The sequence below is a fragment of the Asterias rubens genome, chromosome 14 (assembly GCF_902459465.1).
Source record: "Asterias rubens chromosome 14, eAstRub1.3, whole genome shotgun sequence".
Lineage (NCBI taxonomy): Eukaryota > Metazoa > Echinodermata > Asteroidea > Forcipulatida > Asteriidae > Asterias > Asterias rubens.
In genome coordinates this window covers 4299970-4324784 of record NC_047075.1, presented here as the reverse complement: position 1 = coordinate 4324784, position 24815 = coordinate 4299970, and the positions used below count along the sequence as shown (strand labels likewise).

Below are 24815 nucleotides of genomic sequence, written 5' to 3'. Positions count from 1 at the left end.
TGATTTACTTGTATTTGCTTTCCTTTTTCATATGATTAATGTATACACTGGCGTCACTTTCGTTAAAGGAACACGTTGCCTTGGATCGGTCGAGTTGGTCTTTGAACAGCGTTTGTTACCGTTTGTTATGAAATGCATATGGTTAGAAAGATGTTTAAAAAGTAGAATACAATCATCCACACACATTTGCCTCGAAAATGCGTGGTTTTCCTTTTACTTTGCGAACTAACACGGTCGGCCATGACTCCCATAAATGGCCGACCGTGTTTGTCGACGAGGTAAAAGGAAAACCACTCAGTTTTGAGTTATACTTGTGTGGATCATTGTATTCTACTTTTAAAATATCTTTATAATCATATGGATTCTATAACAAACGGTTACAAACGCTTTTCAAAGACCAACTCGACCGATCCAAGGCAACGTGTTCCTTTAAATACCCGATTGTCAGACAAACATGCCAAACCGCCATTGCAGTCACTGCGTCATCGATGCCCCAAACTGCATTAATACGCCTCTCTTAATATTTATGCATGAGTCACAATTCGAACCCAAAATGAGATCCCAGGCGCAGCCACTGCAAGTGGGGTTGCTGACGTGGTAGTAAGTCGTAGATGGACATACATTTTGGACGTACGCGAGCGTAAGAAAAATTGATGTTATCTTAGATTCGGGTAGGCTCGCATAGCGTCTTCTTTAGCATTAGTGCGGAATGCAACGTCAATGGACCCTTCCCATGAAATATGCTAATCACATTCACGCATGCGTACAGACCCTGTTGGTTGGCAAACGCCATAGAGTTGTGCACTAAGCAGACGCGCAATCGCGTATGCGTCACGCACCCATTAGCCGTGTACAAAACAGCGCGATGTTCCCTCATTTTGCCAACCAAAACGTTAGTGCGCACGCGCTTTGTGCAATTTACATTTTTCATGAGAAGGGTCTATTCGAACCCCAAACGAGACCTTAGGCGCAGCCACTGCAAGTGGGGTTGCTGACGTGGTAGTAAGTCGTAGATGTACATACATTTTGGACGTACGCGAGCGTAGGAAAAATTGATGTGTTATCTTAGATCCGGGTAGGCCCTACATAGCGTCTTATTTAGCATTAGTGCGGAATGCAACGTCAAATGTATTACACTTCATTTAGATCTAGCTGCCAAATCTGTTAAACTTTTACAATTAAGACTAAAAAACAACAAGTAATTGAGGTGCACAGTATTTTATTTATTATAGGATACCTTTATACCGTTTATAGTTGGTAATTTTGATCTTGTAGTTTCATTTTTATACAAACTGTTAATCGTGTATAGCACTTAACAATAATAACAATAATAACCTTATTTTTATAGCGCTTTTATTAACAAACTCGATACAAAGCGCTTACACCATTTACTTGCACAATTATGCGCTTAAATGCACGTGTGTAAATGTACACTTGTATTGACTCCTAATTAGTCATATTAGAAGTTTACATGTGACAAAATTACGATATAATAAGATTAAAATTTGTTTTTGCCGTTTAAATAACCAAAATTCAAAAATAGATATGTTGATTTGAATATTAATTACCCTGTAACTTTATGAAGACACTTGTTCTTTGAGATAATACTATTACTTTGAAGAAAACCTAGTTTTTGGACGATCGGGCACGGACACTCGCAAGACTGTCTTGACATCTTTTATACTTTGTTTTTCTTCAGATTTTAGAACGTGATATTAACATCAAATGCTATTATAGACATTAAACACAGCTTAACAATTACATAAAAGAAGCATGGTTTTCACCAGCCATAGCAAAAGTTGTTCAATTAATTTTGATTAAACTTCTGGAACCACACACTATATTTTTTGTGTGTGTATTTTTAGTTTAAAGGATGTTAACTTAAAGGCAGCGAACACTACTGGTTATACTCAAAATAAATGTAGGCATAAAAACTAAGTTGGTAACAAGCACTCGAGAGCTGTAGATAGTATAAAACATTGTGAGAATAGGCTCTCTATCAAGTAACGTAGTTTTTGAGAAAGTAATTTCCCAGGAAACAAAAGTATCGATTTCGTGTAAGGTCTCGAAATCAAGCATTTAAAAGCACACAACTTCGTGTGACAAGGGAGTTTTTTCTTCCATTATTATCTTGCAACTTCGACTACCAACTGAGCTCAAATTTTCACAGGTTTATTATTTCATGCATATGTTGAGATATACCGGGTGAGAAGACTGGTCTTCGACAATTACCAAAGGTGTCCAGTGGCTTTAAGAATGCAAGTCTTAACTTCGAGTTATTAATAGTGATTTTGTGCAACCAAAAAGTGATTTAATTAAACTCTTAAGACGTTACGTTACTCAAAACAGTTAAAACCTCATGGGAAAACATGAGCCATCCCAGATACAACTCACAAATAGTTTTCAAGCAGGATAACAGATATATCGATACATTTGTATATTATATCAATAATACCACGAACACAGTGCATTGTGGTGGAACACAAAAGCGAGTGAGTGGTGGTTCTGAAAAGAGCCGGTTTGGTCTCGACGTTTCGAACAGTATACTCTGCTCGTCATCAGGAGAAAGGAAATGAAATTGTGTTGCAGCCTCAATTGAAAACAAAGTGCTGGTTTTATAATCCCTCACTTAGTAACACTCATAGATGAGTTCTTCGTATCTGTTGAGATGGTGCTGATCTTTCCACCAGTGCTTCCGCTTCTCTTCGCTTTGGCCTTCTTAGAGCGGCTTAACATGTACTGCAACACCGTGTAGAGGATGGGGTTGATGGAGGAGTTGATTGGGAGAAACACGGCCACTGCCCAGGCGTAAAGCTCCAACGGGATGGTGACTGCCCCGGCCTGGGCCAGCACCCCCATGATGATGATAGGCATCCAGCAAATAAGATCCGTCACAACCAGTATGGCCATCTTGGTCGCCATTCGAATCTCCTCCGACATCTCCACATTCCTGCCAGCTTTCCTTGAGGAGCCCCTGGCCTTGACGAAGATAATGACGTAGCAGACTGCAACAACGAAGAAGCTCATTAGGTTCAGGACAAGGAAGATACCAATGGCGAGATAACCAATAGGCTTGCTACCGTCCTGCACCAAGTGGTCGATCTCAATGCCCTCAGCGCCGTACGGTATCGGTAACACCTCCGTCTGGATGACGTACCTTGCCGGCTGCCTGGACAGGGGGAAAGTCACACATACATTGGAGAGATCATATAGCTCACTGTACCCAAGAGCTGCAAGGATGTTACTGACTAAGCTTAGGGCTAACGCAAATGACCAGAGACAACAAGCTACAGTGTAGGTGGAGCGAACGGTGAGGCGATGCTTGCTGAAGGGGAAAGCTACACCAAGCAGGCGGTCGATGCTGATGAGCGTGATGAAGAACACCGAGGCTTCGCTCGAGAGGATGGAGAGCGTGCCGGCTATTTGGCAGGCAAGCCCCGTGCGCCACTGGCTGGCGAACAGGTAGAACTCGTTACCGTAAAAGACGTCTGCACCAGCAATGATCATTAGGTAGACTCCCATTAAGAAATCGGATGCAGCTAAGTTTAAGATGAGCAAGGACTGCACTTGACCTGAAGTTAAACAAATGGGAAAGTAGTTTGATTTTTAGCATCGCCGTTAAGACAATGAGAGTGAAGTTTAATATTGGCATAGGACATTAAGTTTGTACAGCGGATATCATCGTTGCCTTTTGGACTTCCAATTATATAGGTTTGTCTTGATCGTGTACTTGATGTTGGCTATTGGATGCTCCCCTAGGTTTGTACAGCGAGTATCAATGTTGCCTTTTCGACACTGGATATTGGACTTTCAGTGATAGGTATGTAAAGTGGCTGTCTCATGGTTAGGTTTCTGCCTTAAATAAGTGTCACGACCGGGTGTCGAGCTCACCCTGCTGGTCAAAGACCAGAGCTTGAATCCGGTGCTCTTAACCACTCGACCATGACACGGAAGAAAGGATTGTTGTTTTCTACATACGTTTCAGTCATTGTTAGTTTCTATCTTACCTCTGCCTTCTTTGAAGTGTTTTTTACGCCAGCCAATCACCGCCAAGTTACCGAAGACAGCAGCGATTGCCTGGAACCAAATGATACCCACCATGACCTTCTTGGGTAGCAAGCGATTGCAAGTGAAGAACGCCGACTGGGGTTTGGCCACCACGCACTCTGCGCTAGAACCCTCTGCTAGGAGACAGCACAAACTGCGGTCGTCTGCATATCTAATCGATTCAAACAAGAGTTACTACAAAACTAGGAAACTTTATATCAAAACAAATGTCATATTAGGAGACTTTGGGCCGCTAGGTAGCAGCAGACTTACAGGTATAATCCATTGTTCTCGGTAAATAGTGCAGGCTCAGAACTACGTAAACGACGGAAATTCACCTGGTAAGTCTGCTGCCACCTAGCGTTCCAAAGTCTCCCATTGGTTGGGGACCATAGGTTTCGACCTTTATAACACCACCATGCTTTTTATTCACGGCCTTTCAGTTTTCCCTCTGCCCTCTGGTTGGAATGTCAAGGCAGTCGATCAATGGTTCTCTTTTTCATACGTGGCCTAGCCATTTCCAGCTTTCAACCTACTGAAAACTAGCTTAGTCTGTACTCCTGGGTGGAGAGGAGCAAAATTATGACATGAGAACGAAAGAAAACTTACACCTTCTGGAGGTTCGGCAGATCTTGGAATGCATCTTGGTCTAGAGTTTGAAAAGAGTTTCCTTCAAGAAATCTGTCGAATTCAAAGAAATTGCTTTTTAGTTAAAATTAATATTTTGTATAACATTATATCAATTAGATAAAGAATGATCAACGGTATTAAGCTTAAAGTTATCATTTTTAGCTAGTAAGACAATGATCTTAAATTTCAAAGGACTTGGGTTCGAATCCCACCCGAGTAATTTGCCTGAAATTAAACATAGGTTTTTCTCGTTTATACTCACAGATGAGCAAGACGTGGCATTCCGGTGAGTCCGTAACGGTCCAGTCTCGTAATTTTGTTATTCCGGAGGAACCTGGAATACATAAAAGACCCCAAACAAAGCGTTTTATAAAATGTTATCATTTACAGAATGAATTCATAGGAAACCAGTAATGTACGGCGCTCTGTCTTGAACATGGTATCTTGGACTGGGGTCTTTGACAAGGTATTTTTCTCTGTTTTCATCTCATATCCAATGAACCTCATTCACTTGAAGTCACAGTGGGGAGCACTACGCGAAAGGTTGCTCATTGGCCCATCTTGGGTTGTATTTTCTATTGGCACAACACTGGTTGAGGTTAAGTGATGACGTCAGAGCGAAAGGTCTAAACAAATATCATTTCTCAATCGTTTTTGTTTGATAGTTTGAACAAGTCTAAATGTTGCCACTAATGGCCTCTTCATTTGCCTGACAATAGTGGACACTATTAGTAGTTACTCAAAATAATTATTGGCATAAAACCTTTCTTGGTGACGAGTAATGGGGAGAGTTTGATGGTATACAACATAGTGAGAAACGGCTCCCTCTGAAGTGCCATAATTTTCGAGAAAGACATATTTTTCCACGAATTTGATTTCGACACAACTTCGTGTGACAAGGGTTATTTTTCTTTCATTATTATCTCGCAACTTCGATGACCGACTGAGCTCAAATTTTCACATGTTTTTTATTTAATGCATATGTTGAGATACACCAACTGTGAAGGCTAGTCTTTGACAATTACCATTAGTGTCCACTGCCTTAAAGTGACCTAGTATAAGTACTCGAGTACGAGTACCTGGGCCACGTGTCCGAATACAGAGAATTGTGATATCGAGTACAGGATCCAACGGCAGAATATCAAGTACTTCTAAGTGCTAGTAATGTGGTTGAGTAGTACACGAGCAGTACACGAGTACTACGCGAGTAGTACACGAGTAGTACACGAGTAGTACACGAGTAGTACACGAGTAGTACACGAGTAGTACACGAGTAATACACGAGTACCGAGTACCGAGAACCGAGTACGGGTATAACTAAACTGTTACTTACAAGACAACAAGTGAAGACAAGCCATCGAAAGCTCCATTGTCGATTGTTGTGATGGAGTTATTTGTCAAATTTCTATAGAAAATCGACAACAGAAAATAAAATGATTGATTTTAATAACCACAACATGTAAAATGTACAATTACACTGCTACAGAAGCTATCAAAGAAAATCAAACAATTTGCAGAAATGCTCTTTAAAAAAGAACACCATGTTCAACTACCCATTTTTTGCCTTAAAAAGTAAAACAAATATTGCAGATTAATTTGGCTGTTGGCTGCGAACCATTGTATTCATGGCGGGCTGTCCATCTACAACCTTTGTCTGATGTTGATTTCGGTGGGAGACATTGACTGTTTTCGTCGCTGAAACTTTAGCCGAACATACTTGGTACTTAGAAATTGAGGCATTGCATGGTGAGGTATTAACATATTTTTGGTTTGCGGTAACACCTTGTGTATATACTTGCCAGGTAGAGTTTGTTCTTAGAGAACTGTTCTTCTTTATTCTACTATCGCAATTAATTTGCCATTGGGTTTACCTAATCTTACTCTGTTAAATTGGTTTGACTTACAGCAGCAGAGTGTATTTCATGTCATTGAATGCACCATAGTTGAGAGTTGAGATATCGTTGACATCAAGTCTCCTACAGTAATCAAAAACATTAAATTTATTTGTAAATCCACTAAAACAAATATAGTGGTCCCAAGTACGCCCTCATTGTTCAACTTGTTGCATTGTTTTGCATATTCTGTGTTATTGATTTGGACAAATTAAACTTTCACAGGAGAGTTTTTTTTATGTGCATGTATTAGACGTCTGTGCGGCACCTAAATGTAGCCCGAGCCATAAATGTAGCCTGACCTAAATGTAGCCCCAAACATGTACCTAAATGTAGCCCGGACCTAAGGTACATGTTAGGGGCTACAATTAGGTCATGCTACATTTAGGGCTCGGGCTACATTTAGGTGCCGCACAGACGTCATTTGATTTGCTTTTCATTATTATTGATTGTATTTTGGCGAATGATCATGCTTTTTAATTAGAGGACTGGTTTCCTTCTCGTGTCTCTACGTAGGCAATAACACTAAAGCAATATCTGTGTTTTCAATTCAAGTGACATTTTGGATTTAAGAAAACAATCTGTAACGAAAACATTCCTTAGGTCCTTGTCTGTATAAAGCCCTAACAAAAACCGTAATAATCTTACAATAAACTTATTGGGATAACAACAAAATAAAGAACAATCTTTTATAATTATAAAGGAATCCTCCTTTCAAATACCATTCCCTTAGGATTTTTTATAGGATTTATATATATTTTTTTAGGCAATTTGCAAACAGAAATTGTTTGTTTGGGGTAAGAGAAAGAAAAGTGTTACATTATTTAAAAATGACATTATTTATGTGCTTACAAAGAGTAAAGGTTTATCAGCCCATCGAAACAGCCAGCTTCGAGTGTCTGCATGCTCGTTCGGCTTAAATCACTGGGGGAAAAAAGGAAAAACAAAAGATAACCTGGAATTAGTATTACAATATCTCAAAGGAATTGGGTCGCACAAACTCTGTAAATTACACTATAAATCATTAGCTTCTCCCATCATATACGCTAAACACATTCACGCACGCTGTACTTCAGCCGTGCAATAAACACACAAACAAATGCGTCATCATCAGCTCCCATGAAAAAACGCAATGTTTATTATTATTAATATTTTTTCAATTTTTTATTTTATTTTGTATAATATTTACTTGTAAACCAACATTAGGTTAAAGTGCGTTTAAAAAGCTAGTGTATTTCTACTTACATGTACTGGAGAGTGAAGAATCGCTTGAAATCTCCAGCAGACACGACCGGAATAGAAGATCTACCCGATATATCTCTGAGTAACCGGTTAGAACAAAAATGATAAATACAGAAAATATTACTAAAGCCCGTTCATACTTCCTGCGAATGCGAATGCGAATGCGAAGCGAATGCTAACGTCACAAAAGTCGCAGGGAATATTCGCAGCAGTTCAGTCCGTTCAACTCACTTGCGAATATCGATGCGAAAGGATAGTTGTGACGTCAAATTCACGTCAAATTCGCTTCGCGTTCGCATTCGCATGAAGTATGAACCGGGCTTAACTGATGCAAATAACTACAGTTTGTGCGTAGGGCAACCTAATTGGTAGCAAAGGAGTCGAGGAGTCAAACGATGTCCTACGATCCCTTTCGTTGCTTTACCTTGTCTTTGACCGTTTTTCTACTACCACGGAATAAGGAGCGAAACAACAAATAAATTACACACATCAAAATAAGATTTATCACAGTCAAATGAAAACAAGGGAGAACAAATCAACTCACAGATACGATGTGGAATTTGGGTACACCACAAGCGGATCGGAGCAGTTCGTCATGCACTCCACGTAATGTCCATTTCCATCTGTATTTGTCAAAGATGTATTTGAAATATTATTGTAATGGCTTTAAGCATCCACGGATGAAGGAATGCAATCGTTCGTCACTCAAAGTTTCCACCGAACTCCCAACATGTTATACGCGAAACTTGCATGTTAACTTGTTACGACAGTCCATGTTATGCATATCAGTCACATGGTCGTTCGGTGGTCATGAATACCGCAGTAATAAAAATCCATACAATTAAACGCGTACAACATAGAGGAAGTTTGAGTGTGCACCATGGTTAAATTTAAAGGTATATATTTTTTTTACTCGAACCCACGATGGTTGACCATTAGTTGACTATTGGTCGACCATTTGGAACCAAGGTTTCTTCACTGGTCCCAAAAGCCTGTTCTATGCTAAAATGTGTATAGCGAAGAGGGGAACAAGTGACACTATACCCGTAATCTCTTAATTTAAAAGAGTGAAAGTGTCACTCTATTGTCCGAGTGGTGTCAGTTCCACTCTTTTGAAAGTGAAAGTCAATCTATGTCACTCTTTTTGAGTGAAATTGGAACGAATTTAAACTCTTAATCCAGTTGAAGTACATGTACCCGTCTTTAACGCTAAAAAGAGTTGCCAGGTAAATGGCTCTTTGCAAGAGTGGTATTGCTGACAAAACGGGTGGTTTTCACTCTATTCGATGCGGGAGTATAGTGAAAATGCGGTAGCCGATGTAAGTGTTGGATACCGTGGTACCGATGGTTGACTAGGCTTCTAAACGAGTCGTTCGAGTGAGTGCGTCACTGCACGAGTAGGTCGCTGGTCAGTACTCGACCACGAGTCGACTAAATGTGCCATCTCGAACTTACTCTAAATTGCTCCTAGCAGACGGAGGCGGCATGGCCAGGCCAGCTAACTTGGCCCCTTCACGAAACCACGGATGTGGCTCTTGATTCGGCTTCAGGCTCCGTTATCTCGCGCCTGAAGCCCTAACTTAGAGCGCGCGCAAAGCACGCGCAATATTAAACTAAGCCTAGCGGGGCCAAGCTAGCTTAAACCGAACCTTGAGCCGTGGTTTCGTGAAGGCCATGGACAATGGTTACCATACCTTCATCAGTGCAAACGACACCCGTATCCTTGGAGTGCCAACAGTCGTGGCTCCCGAGGTGCTGTCCAAGCTGGCAGTCAAGCAGTGACGACTCGCTGCCGTCACACTGAACATCGTCCATGTAGATCGGGCCAGTCCCTGGACCGAACCCGGCATTTAACACGATGGCCGTAGCCGCTTGGAAACCAAGTTGTCTAATCAAAACGGGAAAAATGTGTCTGAGTATTAAGTATTGCTGTTCCTCATACAAATTCATAGCCGAGCGCCGACTTATCACTGGTCCGTTCACCATTAGGCTTACGTGCGACAGCTATAAACACTTTTAAAACGACCCTGAAGACCCACCTTTTTTCGTAAAAAAAACATTTCAGTATTAAACACTCAATAGACACTGGATTGTTTAATTTGTCTAGATCTTTGCACCGCTGGAGAACAATATAAAGCAATTTTTGTAATGAAGCAAGCGCTATAAGCACTTTTTTGAAAATATCGGTGCCACAGAAGACGTCATTATTATTATTATTACTATGATTATAATTCTGATGAATCGTTCAGTTTGTGATTCAAGCACAAACATTTGCAAAAAATGTTCGTAACGAGCTACTTAAAAATGTTAGTGTATAATGATATCGGATTAAAACACGTCGCTAAATTTTTTTTAAATCGTCAACTTGGTCAGTTTCAAAGCACCACAAATGGTGATCAATTGCATTCAATGCTATCTCCTTTTCTGTAAATACTTTTTACCGACAAATGACAGTCGCGTCTGAAATGTCCCAGTCGTCCTGGCAGACTGTGCCCCACTGGCCATTGACTCGAAGCTCCACGCGACCCGAGGAATTCCCGGTAGTAGTTCCCTCTATAAGACGAAATGGGACTTCTCCAATCGAAGTCACTGTTATACAAAACAAATTTCAATACTATCACAATGTCATTATTGATGTATTATTATACACAATAATTCCGCTAATAAGTGCATAGCATTAGATTGTTGAACATCACTTATGTTCAGAAACTAAGGATGCCAGATTCGGAGCAAGACTATAGTCTCAATCCAACCTCGCCTCATGGTCTTATATCTTGACGATTTTACTAATAAAGAGATGAGCACATAAAGGCTAACATGAGTTGAAATTTTGATAATGTTTAACCCGGGAAGATGTTTCTCACCGTTCGTCTCGCAGACCACCCATCCCATTGGTGCGGTGAGAAGTGACGTCAACTGCACGTGGCAATCTTGAAGTATTGCGGCGTTTTCAGAGCACGTAATAAACGCGAAGGGGATCTCCGTGTCGACGTCCCGTATCTCGGCCGTCAAAGCCGACGAGTACCCGGCCTGCCTGCAGGCTATGTGAGCCACCTCTAGATCGAATGTGTCTCCGAATCCCGTCAGTATGTAGAACCATTTCCCGTTGCTATACATGTTCACGAAACCAGAGGCTGACTCCTCGCCGTCTATGAGGCGTATTAATCGTTGGGATGCCGACAGCCCATCCTCTGTCAATGTTAAAATATATTTCAATTGATTTGCTTCGGTGATAAAGATTATTAACGTTGGTTTTACCCATATGGGGGGGGGGGGGGGGGGGCAACATAGGGCCGGTGAGGTGTCGACGTTTTGAACAGTATGCTCTGTTCGTCTGCATAGTAAACTGTTCGAAACGTCGAGACAAAACAGGCTCTTTTCAGAGCCAACACTCCCACCACAGAGATTTACACACGGTTGTTTACTATATATTTATATTTTCTTCCAACGAGTATTTTAATTATGTCAAACCGATTGTTATTATTTTTTTTTTAACAGAGCGTTAAGATGGGCGCTTTGGAAGTGGAGGATGCTCCCCATAATAGTAACTGGTAAGTGACATTTCTACCACGCCCTAATTAGCGTTGAAAACGGTTCCTTACATAAACAGCCGTTTTTGAGTAGGCCTACCACACGGAGCTGATATCACTCCAGTTTATCGAATACAGCATTTTTTTAGGCAGCATGAACCCAAATTTCCGATGTCATTCATGGTTTCCCTTTTGGAATATTTGAAATAAAAAGTCGCATCACCTTAAGGTGATCAATTGGCTGCCGCTTCATAGGTTGTAACATGAATGTGTGTGAGATTCCTGGTTGATGCCGGCACATGCGATGTTTAATATAGGGGGAAAAATAAAAAATAAAAATGATCAGAACAGTGGACCAGTGTAGGCCTATATCACCTTCTGCGGAGCACACAACGCCTGCGTCTCGACCATGAGGGCAATCTTCACCAGTCGCGGTTGAAAATGGACATTCCGTCAGTGACAACTCGTCCCCCGTGCATGCTAGTCTGGTCTTGTGTACGGGACCATCACCCTGTCCGTACCATGCATCCTTAGGAGCCCACACTGCCGATGGGAACCCCATCTCCCTGCAGACAACATCGGCGTCTTTGAGGTCCCAGTCGTGGTCACAGACTGTCCCCCAGACGCCGTCCACTTTGATCTCAACACGGCCGTTGGAATCCGCGTCACCGTTCTCCAACCGCACTGCAAATTAAACATTCACAAACAAGTCACTATTGAACACTGTACGAGTTGGTAACGCTAGGTGGCAGCAGATGGTGGCAATTCGGTTATAGGCAGTATCGAGCATGACACAGGCAAAAGAACATTGTATGTAATTGGCGAGTCTGTAGTGCCACTGTAGGCCCGATGGCCGTTCTCTAATCGCACTGCATATAAATACATACAGTTGTCACAAAACGTCAGCGTAGAACATTGGGAGGTTCAGGAATGCTAGGTGGCAGCAGACTTATTGATACCTGGAAAGAGTTTGTATTTTAGAATTTTCTAACATGCGCACATGCACAAGCACGATGTATCATTGATATGTCCATAGTTCCACCTAATAATATCGCTCATGGTTTTTTGATAATCATAATTAAGAAATGAGGTATTCTGTAGCTTCGTCTTGGTGGCGCCCCTATTTACGATTTTTTTTTTTTTGCGCCGGACGACTAATTTCGTTGTCATGAGTAGTTTAAAAGGGCGTTGTTGGGCCGCGCTGCCGAGCAAAAGATCTCCGACAGTGCTTATTACTAGTGTACTGCACGAGTACCGCACTGTAACGTGTGTGTTATATGAAATCAATCAAAAGCAAAGCTGTTTCGTTTCCTTGATTTCAAAACCACTGGAACTGGGGAGAGAGTAGACCCACCTGGGCCCAATTTAAAAGTGCTGCTATGCACAAACATTAATTGCTTAGCATGAAATTTCTCCCTTAATAAAAACAAGATTACCAACCAAATTTCCACATGATTTTCAGGATAAGCAAAAAAAAAACAGCTGAATACCAGTAACACGCAATATGCATACATTAAAACTGGTTGATAATCATGTTTAATCAAGAAAGAAATTTCATGCTAAGCAAATTTTTGTGCTAAGCAGCTCTATGAAATTGGGCCCTGTACGTATACACACAAGGTTTGTCTAATATTGAGTGGACTTGCCTGTTGACGTACACACCACGCCAGCGTCCGAACGGTGCCTGCATCTGTTAGCTCCCGGATCACTCTGAGGGCATTCGAGTAGATGTTTCTCCTGACCGGAACACTGTACTTCATTCAGAAGTACAAATCCACTGCCCTCACCGAAACTAAAGATATCGATGATAATAATAATGCTACTAACAGTTGGGTCAATAATTCATAGCGTGCTCTCTGTATAAATTATCAACAGCGCATCGCCTATTACAAAATGAAGGAAGGGGTCCAGTGTCCTATACCCAACAGGACGCTTGTAACTGCCCGCTACATGAACCTACTCATATCGGCATATGCATTGTCTTCGTTATTAACCTCAATTTTATCAAGAGCACATAGCCTGACAAGTAATGAAGGAAATTGTCTAGGGGCCAAAACGGCCATTTGGGAACTGGTAACCGCCCAATACATACTCTTTTTGACAGGAGCAAACTGCAAAATGGTGTGGAAGTTTTGGGCACGTTTGTTCACACTTACTGTGTGCGCTTGTTAGGGTTGCCACTTTCGCTTGAAATTGGAGCCTCGAAAAGTATTTAGGTGTTGTCTTGGGAGTCATACGGCTGAAGACAATACGTTAAAAGTACCGTGAAATGATAATGAGCATTAATGGAGTCGACCAATTCATTAATTATTATTTCTAGATAGGATGTGATTCGCGAAGTACCAAATAAAATAATGTCGTCTTCAAAACAAAACAATACCCAAGTAGATTTAGCCCTATTCAAAATGGAGACAACATGTGCAGGTATCCCTTCTTAACAATTACAAAAAGTTAAAAGTATTATTAATGTAAACTACTATTGTTGTTTCCTACCTAGCATCCCTGGTAGCCCTGACAGCGGACGGGTAACCCAGCTGCCTGCACACGACCCGCGCATCTTCCATATCCCAAGAATTGCTACAAACTGTTCCCCACACGCCCTCTATGTTGATCTCAAGTCGTCCAGACGAACCATCTGTGGATCCGTTGACGAGTCGCAAGGACGTTGCGCTTGAACCTACTGCAAGCAATTCGCAACCAATAATTAAAAAAGGTATGTTTCCCCCTGACTGATCCCTCCCCGCCCGCTCCTCCCATTTTCCAATATGAAATTAATACAAGATAAAAAATGCATTGACCCGTATAGCTTTGTGGATGTATGGTGGATACTATGAGTGCAATATTGATTAAGTTTGGGTGTGTATACAGACAAATTAACCCCAAATCAAGTTGTGCAAATTGTAATGTTACCTCAATATCTCAAAATGGCTTATTCTCCTTACCTTATCGTTACAATAATCTTAGTTGCGCCAATTTTGGGAGTCAATGTATCATGTGTGAGAGTCTATGGTATGGTCTGTTATACAATAAAACAATATTACCCACATGGAATATAGCCGCTGTGATGGGTAAGGGTGGGCACATCAATGCAGGGGAAAAAGATGCCTGTCACATCGGCAATACGCGCAACCCAATGACTCCCAAAATGGCGAGCGATAGCACACATGATAACCGCATGAGACGTTGATGTAAGGAGTGATGGCTAGCACCACATCAAAATACATCGGCAAGAGCTACCTGGTATGTTTGTTAAAGACTTGACTCGTATTTAACATAAAAACAGCAATCACCATTGATCAAAGTATCTTTAACTTACCCAAGACAACCAAAAATGCTATCCCATTTCGTGTTAACTTGCGTAGGCGATGTGTCTAACAGTCTTTACAGGTCGAAATAAGCACTTTTGTTCAGTTATGAAACTCACTGCTTGATGAGCAAATAACACCAGCGTCTTCGTTCTGTCCACAGGTGAAAAGGTTGTTTCCAATAACACCGAGGTTGCAGTCTAGCAAATTGCTTTCGTCACCTAGACAAAAAAACAGAAAAATATTTTTCATTTAAAGGCAGTGGACACTATTGGTAATTACTCAAAATATTTATTAGCATAAGACCTTTCTTGGTGATGAGTAATGGGGAGAGGTTGGTGGTACAAAACACTGTGCGAAACGGCTCCCTCTAAAGTGCCATAGTTTTCGAGAAAGAAGTAATTTTCCATGAATTTGATTTCGAGACCTCAGGTTTAGAACTTGAGGTCTCGAAATCAACCATCTAAACGCACACAACTTCGTGTGACAACGGTGTTTTTTTCTTTCATTATTATCTCGCAAGTTCGATGACCGATTGAGCTCAAATTTTCACAGGTTTGTTATTTTATGCATATGTTGAGATACACCTACTGACTGAAGGCTAGTCTTTGACAATTACCAATAGTGTCCAGTGTCTTTAAAACTATACTGACAAAACATGTGAGAGGGTGCATTTCTTTATTATTGATATACTCAACATCTTTAGAATATATCCTTACATCAAACTTTTTTTTTTTTTTTTTTTTTTCCTTAAAGGTGAAAGAACGAGCACGAGGGAAAATTTACTAACGGCGCAGTGTGTCCAGTAAAGTACCACTGACAACACAAAAGGTGCAGAAAGCAGGGATACTTAAGGTGAGTTATCATAAATATTACTTATTGGTTATATAAAAATTCACCTTTGCAATTGACCTCATTCAGCAATATCCGGCCGGATCCGGGGCCAAATGCAGCGTTCCACATCGCTCCGGATGCTCCTTGAAATCCGAGCTGCCTGCAAGCGACGTTTGCATCGCGGATATCCCAACCTTGATGGCAGATTGTGAACCAGACTGAATTCACCTTCGCCTCCAATGTTCCGGAGGCATTGTTAGGTCCGCCTACCAGACGTAGCGGCCATGGTGGTGGTGTGTCTAAACGAACAAAAAGGTTAAATCAATCTCAACTTATTAAGGCGTGGACTTTTTTGGTAATAAAATGGTCAAAGACCAGTTTTGTCACTATCCCATCATAATATTGATAAAACCTAAGTTACAGGAGATCAATAAAAGAAAAAGCCTTATCCGTTGCACAAATTTTGTGTGCAAAAGGTGGTCGTCAGCTGCCTGATTGATACATCATAAATTAATGTTAATAACTATATGCATCGTTTTCGTACCCGATGCACTACAGATGACGCCAATGTCCTCTTCATTTTCACAGTAAATGTTGTCTTCCACTTTTCCACAATCAAACAGTGATGTCTCTGTCCCGTTACACGTCAAGTAGTCTACAAGGACTGCCACATGATGCATCACCGGTAACTCCGGCAGAAACACCGTGCCCCACTCTACCGCATAGCCGGACTTAAAGCCAAAGTGACGGCAGGCAACTGCCGTGTCAAACTCGTCCCAATATAGCGAGCAGATGCGTCCCCAGACCCCACTGATCATGTACTCGAGTCGACCGGACGAATTGGTTTCTTGGGTCGGAACCAAACGGAAATCGTATGTAGTTTCTGTAAAAAAAAATAAAAGTGTGACGAGTGGTATTCTTTCAGGTTTTGTCAAGAGCTCAGTATTGCAAACACGGCGGAATTCGAGTAATTAGAGAAAGAGATGTCTTTTACAAAGGCTACAAGCGGGCCTGAATTCGAAAATTTTACCATTTTTCAGTTAGTGGTCCATGAAAGCAATCAAGAGTTATTAGATTAATAATGCGATACATTGATAAAGCGCATAATGCAGGACCATCTAAACTATGCTCAGCACATAACACAAACAATGAAATAAAGTGAAGATTGAAACAAATGGGTCTTTAAAATCTGAAGAGAGTCAGCTTGGCGAATATAAAGAAACAATATAAGGTATGGGTACGTTGCGGTACCCACTGCCAAAACATAGGATTCGAACTGTCTCTATAGTCAGGTCGGTAAGACACTGCTCCAGAATTGCAAGGGTCCTGGGTTCGAATCTTGACCAAGTAACATGCCTGTGTGACACTTTGTTCACAGGACTCGGGAAAGCACTGAGTACTAACACGCATCGGCGTATGGGTAAAAACCAAAATTAATATAAAGAAACAAGTTGTTCCAAAACAAACCATTTGGTGTGCAGATAACACTCGCGTCTTGATAGTGCTGACAGATATTGATGCCTAGACCTTGATGTTCGCAATCTAAGATTGAAGACTCGTTCCCAAAGCATCCCAGTCTATCCAAAAGAATTGGCCCACTTCCCTGCAGGAAGTTTGCTTCGGGCACAGCTCTTGATGCTTGAAGTCAAAACGAACAAACAAACAAGAAAAAGTGTCTTTGCAAGAATTAAACTGAATTTAAATGGGGTGTCGTGGCTAAACGGATAAGAGCACCGAACTCAAGCTCTGCTGTTTCTGTTCAGCAGAGTGTGGGTTCAAATCCCGGTCGTGACACCTGTGTCCCTGAGCACTTTATTATTGCTTCTCTCCATCCAGGGGTGGGGAAAGATATGGTTTTAAGCAGCACAGGCTGTATACTCGCCAGGGAGCTGAGAGTGTTTAAAGAACAAAACAATGCTCCACAGAGATGTATTTTTGAGAATGTCTATGGTGGTGGGGGCGTCGCAAACCGACTTGTGTATGTACTCTCTAAATGCAAACTTGATTTTGGGCGAATTAACCTTTGAAGTTTCCCTTGAAGCTGATTCATTCAAGACTGTATATACATAGCCAAATGTACCTTTCCAACCGAAGTGTCTGCAAATGACCATGGCGTCTGCCATGTCCCAGTCGTTATCGCATATCGACCCCCACAAACCTCCTACGTTGATCTCGACTCGGCCCGATTGCTCGGTTTGACCGTCAACGAGTCGGATGTCTATAGTCGGCTTCGCATCACCAGTGTCTGATAAAAAATAATATAGTAGAATTGTAATTGTATTTTTGGTGAAGAGTTACTGGGCCAACAAAACCTATGAAGATGGCTGTGCCTGGCAATATCATCCAACAAAAGGCTTGTATGCCTTCTTAAATGCACTGGACACCTTTGGTATTTGCCAAAGACCAGTATTTTCACTTGGTGTATCTCAACATATTCATGAAATAACAAACCTGTGAAAAATTTTAGCTCAATTTTGAGAGTTGCGAGAGAATAATGAGAGAAAAGAACATCATTGTCACACGAAGTTGTGTGCTGTCACAAATTATCATGTTAAGCGAATGTTTGCTGGTCTGCCCCTATATTAGTGACATACAATCATTAAAACCTCTGGAAGAGTGTGGTATAGGATACTTTCTGGGACGATAGAGGGCAGCAGACTTACCGGGTAAATCCATTGTTCTCAGATTATACACATGTTCAGAACTACGTAAACAATGGAATTTTACGCGGTAAGTCTGCTGCCACCTAGCGTTGGAAAGTCTCTCATTGCTATCAATTAGTTTATCTCTCGGTATATGACTAGCAGATTGAGATAAGCAAATGGCAGGATTATATTATAACATCCCCTTTAAACTATAATGGACTCTTCGCACTTAAACTTACCATTTGTACTGCATACAACACCTGACGTCTTGAAAATGCTGCACTGGGGAAAAATATTCTTAAAAGAACAGTCGATGAGTCTGGTTTCGTTGCCTTGGCATTGCGGTGCGAACTGAAAATGCTCAGTACCATCATATGACGATGTATCGTTTTCATATTGGCTCCTGGTCATAGACACGAGTGCCATAGGATATCCAAGCTGCCTGTATACGAAATAGACAACAACAAACAAACAAACAAAAACACAAACAAACTCTTGGGTAAGAGACTTAAACAAGTCTATGTTCGTCCTATGTGTTTTGATTGATCATGATATACCTTTTTTGTCTTGGCTTCTGGCCTTGAGACACGAGTGCCATAGGATACCCAAGCTGCGTGAATACGAAATAGCCAACAACAAACCAACATACTGTTGAGTAAGGGGACTTTAAAACAAATAAGGCTAGACGCGCCCTCTGGTGACCATGTTTGTCCTGTGTGTTTTGATTTATCCTTAGGTATCGTTTTCGTATTGGCTTCTGGCCATACACGAGTGCCACAGGATACCCAAGCTGCCTGTATACAAAAAGGCAACAACGGGAAAACAGACAAACTATCTTTTGAAATAATCTGTTCACAGTTTAATTATATATTGCATTTATCTACTTTTATCTAGGATTACAAAAAAAGTTTGCTTCGCCTTGAAAGTTTGAATATGGTTTGAATGTTTTACCTGCAGACCACAGTTGCTTCGTTAATACTCCAATCATTTGCACAGAACGAGCCCCAAACTCCAGCAATCTGCATCTTAATAATTCCCGCATAGTCGATATTGAAACCGAACAGCTCCAATTGACCTTCGGGGTACCCTGTAAAGTACAAGGCATGGACAATTTTCGTAAGGCTACGTATACGAAGAAAGTCCGGTTCATACTTCCTGCGAACGAATGCGAATGATGACGCAATAATTGGTACGTACTGTTTGGGCAATTGTGACGCAAGGCATTTTGCTTCGCATGAAGTTTTCACTGGGGGCCTAAAAGCCCGGCTCATACTTCCTGCGAATGCGAACGACGACGCAATAGTTGCTACGGGGGAGTATGCGTGTACAGCCGGTGATGCGAGTTACCGCGCTCCAAGCTTATCATTCACATAAACCATCTCTGCCCTCACAGGTACCCATTTTACCCCTGGGTGGAAAGAAGCAACGGTTAAAGGTCTTGCTCAAGGTTAAAAGTGTCACGACCGGGACTCGAACCCACTTCCCGATGAACCACCAGAACTTGAGTCCGTGCTTTTATCCACCTCCCGCCCCTTATCTAAAACCCGGTTCTTAATTCATGTGAATGAGAATGCGATACGAATATTGAAATTTCAAATTCGAAAGGAATATTTTGCATCTGTTGACTTGTGGTCATCTCATGCGGAACATTTGCAGTAAAAACAACCCTACAACGTCAAAATCTGCTTTGTAAAGTCCGCTTTGTTTAATCGGTATTGGACCGAATACAAAAACTAATAAAACTCATAGCGCCAAGTCCATTTTTAAAAATGCTCCCAGGCATTTTACATTTATAAAGAATAAATATAACGTTGAACCACAAAAAGTGAAATCATGAAAAGGTCATTAATAAGATCCACAAAATGTGATATTTTAAACAACAAAGGTAATAATATTATACAGATGGATACAAGCAAACAATCGCAAAACTTTACCCTAAGATCCACAACAGAAAAACATATAAATAAACCAGTAAACAATGAATACAAACCTGGTGCATCGCATATAACTCCAGTCACGTCGAATCTGAAGCAGAAAATCCAGTCGTCAAGTCCTGAGTGGTCACATTCGAGAAGGCTTTGCTCATCGCCGTTGCAGTTAAAATCACTTAGTAGGAAGGTTAGGTTCGAGCTCTCTGGTAAAATATCTGGTACGAAGAACGCTAGGGCAGCCGGGTATCCGAGTTGTCTGTGTATGAAACAACGGGGGACTTTGAAACGCTAGGTGGCAGCAGACCGACCAGGTAAATTTCCATTGTTTACGTAGCTCTGAGCATGCGCACATTACCGAGAACGATGGATTTTACCTGGTAAGTCTGCTGCCACCAAGAGTCCCAAAAGTCTCCTATTAAGATTGAAGCGAGATGTAAACTGTTCGTAAATGCATTGGCAAGCGCTGGTAAGAATACGTAATGTAATAATAATGATAAATAATAATAACATATCGTAATATATTGGCAAGGAGAGGGCCAACCAAGGGATGAGACCGGGATGAAAATATTCACTTTCCAATCGCTATTTTTGGACGAATTCACCGCGAAATTCAAATAATTCATCGCAAGAACATTTCTAACAGAATTGCTTTCACTGGTATCGTGCTTGATATAGATAGAACATTGTTAGGCATTTGCAAGCAAAACGATGAGAACATGCAGTGTATATATAAAAGGCGGGGTCTCTATCGTCATGCTCGTCGTGAACGTGAACGGATACGGTTATCATTATTATGGATACATGTAGCTACGGATATTATCCGTACCTGTATCTGTATCCGCACGCTTGCAGAACCTCTGTTGCAAAACCCGCAAAAACCCATTACTGACCTGCATAAGACATCGGTATCGGCGAGGTCCCATCTATCTCTGCACACCAAGCCCCATTGGCCTTCCATAAACACCTCAACCCTGCCATAGTGACGGGCCTCGCCATGACCCGTCAGTCTGATATCACCATTTACATAGGTAACTGTTAACAAAGAATGGGTTGCTATAATTATTAATAGGCCTAATAACAACAACAACAACAACAAGTTATTTTAATGGCAAATTTCACAATGACCGTCTTGGAGTGCTTTACTTTAGTGCCTTGCTCATTTCTTTAACCTTTCTCAGCTCCCTGAGGAGTATACAACATACATCAATTGGAGGGGCACGTTCAACCCTGCCCCTCCCCCACTTTAGTGTAGTGCCACTAATAATTCCAAACAAGTATGAGTAATCCGAAGCATACCACATTACAACTATGAATAACTACAGTGAGATAAGTATTGGGTATTATGTATTTTGTTAAGGACCAGAACGTGCTTTGAATTCACAATGACAACTTCTTATTCAAAACAACGGCAACCATTCAAACACACTGATTCAATTATGGAGTCATGCTCTTAACGCCGAGGTCGCAATGTTTTTAATAGGGTGATGTGTGAACAGTGTTTTGATAATAATCACCAAAAGCCATTCACACGAGGCAATTTCACACAGGTTGGGAAGAGGCAGCAAACGTTACTGCATACGATAAGTGCAGAGATCTTGCTTTTGCCAGGATTTGCTTTTGTTTTAATGTTAACTGAAAGCGTTTGGAGCAATCTCCATTTTCGTTGGCAGCTAGGGGCCTGGTTGTACAGTCATCTTAAGATTACAGCTTAAAAAAAAAATACTTTTGTACACATTGACAGCCGCTGTCCAACTTGTCCTTTTGTGTAAAAATACATAAAATAAAGGAAATGAAACAAATATAAATAAAGAGGAACACTATAATGCAGTTTGGTTGGTTTTTGTTTTCTTCTTACATGAAACCAATTTCATAAAGCCTATAAGCATATGTTTCCTAAACCATGAAAGCAGATGTTGTTTTGCTTACAGGGCGGCTATTAGCAGAATTGCTCTTCATAAACAATGCTTGCCGTAAAAGCAAAGCTGCCCCCATCTTGATCATGTTCCTCGTATCGAATAACAACAATGCATGTACATAATCGTTTTGCAATTGGGAACCAGGCTAATTTGCTCTTCCAGCCTCGGTTTGGTAATATTGATATCACTGTGATAAATTCAAGATGGCTGCACGTGCAGGTTGTTTCTGTAGGGAGTGATGAGTGATACAACCACATACAATATAAATCAGCATCAAGGTTTGATTTTGTTTCAATGTCGTGAGTGATATTTTTTAGCGGCATGGTTTGTTCTTCTTTTGTTTGCTTGAATATTTTGCTTTTTTTTTGGTAGTGTTGTTGACACGGTGTGTTATTACAACGTACCCAAAGAAAGTCCGTAGATTTCATTTGAAAAAAGCAAATCATTAACAAAGTAACAGTTTGATGAAAAAAGCACACGATTGGAACAAACAACAAGGTTTTCTTATTCTCACAGTCTACTGGTTTACTGTATGCAATAATTGAGCTGCAACAAGCCAACCCCTCCTTAATTTCGCTTGTTTGAACAATTGTCTTTCAATTTAAGAATTCATTTTGCGATTGGATAGGTCTTCAATCTCCGACTTCTGCCTCTGGTCAGTTATGCGTACGGTTTGGCCACGAATTAACTGTTCCATTTGAATAACCACGCAATGTATAATATTGCTTTCTTCCTCTTTTTATGTATTTATAGTATACGTTGTGCATTGTGCAAGCAAAGAAAGTAAAGAAAGAAACTTTAAGTATTGACGAACTCTTTGATACTTTTAATTTCTCTAAAACTACAGCACCTCCTCAGTAGGTAATATTTTCAGGGAAGCTTTCTACAACCATCTTTAAACTATATTTTTAATGTCAATTTGTGGACATTGTGTTGTGTGTTAAAAAAAGGTACACAAAGCCTTTAAGAAGAGGCATTCAAGTCTCTCTGAAAGTGATGGACCACATTTTGTTATAAGCATTTAACAAGATAGGAACAGTTCTCCACGCACATGCTCTTTATATTCCGACCCAATTTGAATTAAAGAATGAAAAGATATGTCACTAAATTTGTGTAATTTCTAGGTTGTACATTTTAGCTCCGTCCAATCCGTACGGTCACTTTGAACGCCATGTTGATTAATTTTTATAAAACAACCTAATTTCTGGGTTGTGCTTCTTTACATTGTGTTATGTGATAGCTCTTTGTTTGTATACATGCATAGGTGACATTTAATGAAATTCCCATAGCCTGCAGGCATTGGTTCCCCTGATTCTAGACCCATAACATTAGGTAGGTTTAAATGCACTGGACACAATTGGTAACTACACAACTGTTAGCAAAAAAAACTATTGGTAACAAGCAATGAAGAGCTGTTGATAGTATAAAACATTGTGAGAAATAGCTCCCCCTGATGTTACGTAGTTTTTGTAAAAGAAGTGATTTCTCACTAAAATATTTGAATTTTATTGCGAGACTGTAAAATTAGATTTTTAGGTCTCGAATTGAAGAATCTGAAAACACAACACTTGTGCGACAAGGGCGTTTTTCTTCAATTATTCTCGCAACTTCGACGACCAATTGAGTTCAAATTTTCACAGGTTTGTTATTTTATGCATATGTTGGGATAAACCAAGTGAGAAGCCTGGTCTTTGACAATTACTAATAGTGTTCATTTTCTTTGGGAATCGTTTTGTGTCTTAATATTCTGATGCAGTTTTATTTATTCATTTCTGGAAGTCAAACAGTTATTGGGTTATACTTGTGTCTCTCTCTGGCGATTGGGCATTGGTTGCTCAGTTTCCTCTTTCAATCGCGACTAGATGTTGTTTGATTTAGTCATTGATGGAACACAAGCAATTTGTTTAATAATTATTTTTAATAATTAATTTTCTAGCGTCATCTTAGATGATTGGGTGTAGACTTTTTATTATTTTTTGTATTGTTTTAATCATTTCCAAATTGAAAACAATCATTGAATGAAATTTGATGGAAGAGGGGGAATTGTTCGTGTACATGTAACGAGCGATTCGTGGGTTAAAAACAAATCCAATCAACCATCAACGATAATTAATTGCTTTTGTTTATTAAACCGTTGTCAAGAGTGGAAGATATTTTATAGTGTTTTTTTTTTACTAAAGAAAGTGAGACATAGATATGTATGTCAATATGGCTAGAGCGTTGTTCAAGGGGACGGGTGAGAAATGACACAAAAAAAGGAATCATTCGTTTGTATTTTTTCTTTCAGTATTATCTCGCAACTTCGACCTCAAATTTAGCTCAAATTTTCACAGGTTTGTTATTTTATGCATATGTTGAGATACACCAAGTGCGAAGACTGGTCTTTGACCATTACCAATAGTGTCCAGTGTTTTTAAGAAAAAACTCACCATCTGTACCTGCCAGCACACTGCGATCAGAACACGAACAAAGAAACACAACGCCAACTGAAATAAAAACATCATCGGAACTTGTTAATGTTAAAAGGAACATTACATTAGGTAAAAGTTAGTTTTTTTTTCTTCTAAAAAAACAATTGCTGGCAGTGTAAGCACCCTATGTAATCCACCATATACATAACTGACAAACCTGTAGAAGTTTGAGATCGATCTGCCATCTGGATCACGAGAAAATAGTGAAAAACCGATAACGCATTTTGCATGACATCGATTAAACAAACGAATAACACGCTCACTGAGCGAAACTCGTATCGGGAAATTAGTTTTTTTTTCTATTAAAATAATATTACGATTCAGACAGAAATATTGTAATGGATGTTTTCTACTATCATCACCATTAGACTG

The 24815-nt window shown here is 40.4% G+C and overlaps 2 protein-coding genes across 2 annotated transcripts in view; one reads left to right on the top strand and one right to left on the bottom strand.

Annotated features, from left to right (window-relative positions):
• Positions 1 to 2197: 2197 nt before the first annotated feature.
• On the bottom strand, positions 2198 to 24628 carry LOC117299573 (deleted in malignant brain tumors 1 protein-like). The gene is made up of 26 exons (XM_033783123.1): positions 24601 to 24628; positions 24402 to 24458; positions 20947 to 21088; positions 20116 to 20312; positions 19077 to 19212; positions 18365 to 18567; positions 17561 to 17725; positions 16948 to 17118; positions 16025 to 16363; positions 15546 to 15779; positions 14766 to 14867; positions 13835 to 14021; positions 12988 to 13133; positions 11717 to 12025; positions 10676 to 11002; positions 10253 to 10400; positions 9506 to 9699; positions 8356 to 8434; positions 7815 to 7889; positions 7422 to 7493; positions 6582 to 6653; positions 6011 to 6082; positions 4940 to 5011; positions 4657 to 4728; positions 4008 to 4219; positions 2198 to 3572 (listed from the first exon to the last, which is right to left on the bottom strand). The coding sequence occupies exons 1-26, from the start codon at positions 24626 to 24628 to the stop codon at positions 2626 to 2628; spliced, it is 4758 nt and encodes a 1585-aa protein (XP_033639014.1). The 3' UTR covers positions 2198 to 2625.
• LOC117299345 (kelch-like protein diablo) overlaps positions 15403 to 24815 on the top strand; it is a 34117-nt gene continuing 24704 nt past the window's right edge. The window contains exon 1 of the mRNA XM_033782869.1: positions 15403 to 15501. The gene's annotated coding sequence lies outside the window, so the exon portion shown is untranslated. The remainder of the gene's footprint in view (positions 15502 to 24815) is intronic.

Excerpts from the sequence above, each read along its gene's own strand:
- LOC117299573 (XM_033783123.1), bottom strand. The coding sequence starts at position 24,628 with ATGGCAGATCGATCTCAAACTTCTACAG. Across the intron at positions 18,568-19,076 it reads GAAGCAACTGTGGTCTGCAG|GCAGCTTGGATATCCTATGG; the intron begins GTAAAACATTCA and ends TTTCGTATACAG. Across the intron at positions 16,364-16,947 it reads TGTTATCTGCACACCAAATG|AAACTACATACGATTTCCGT; the intron begins GTTTGTTTTGGA and ends TTTTTTTTACAG.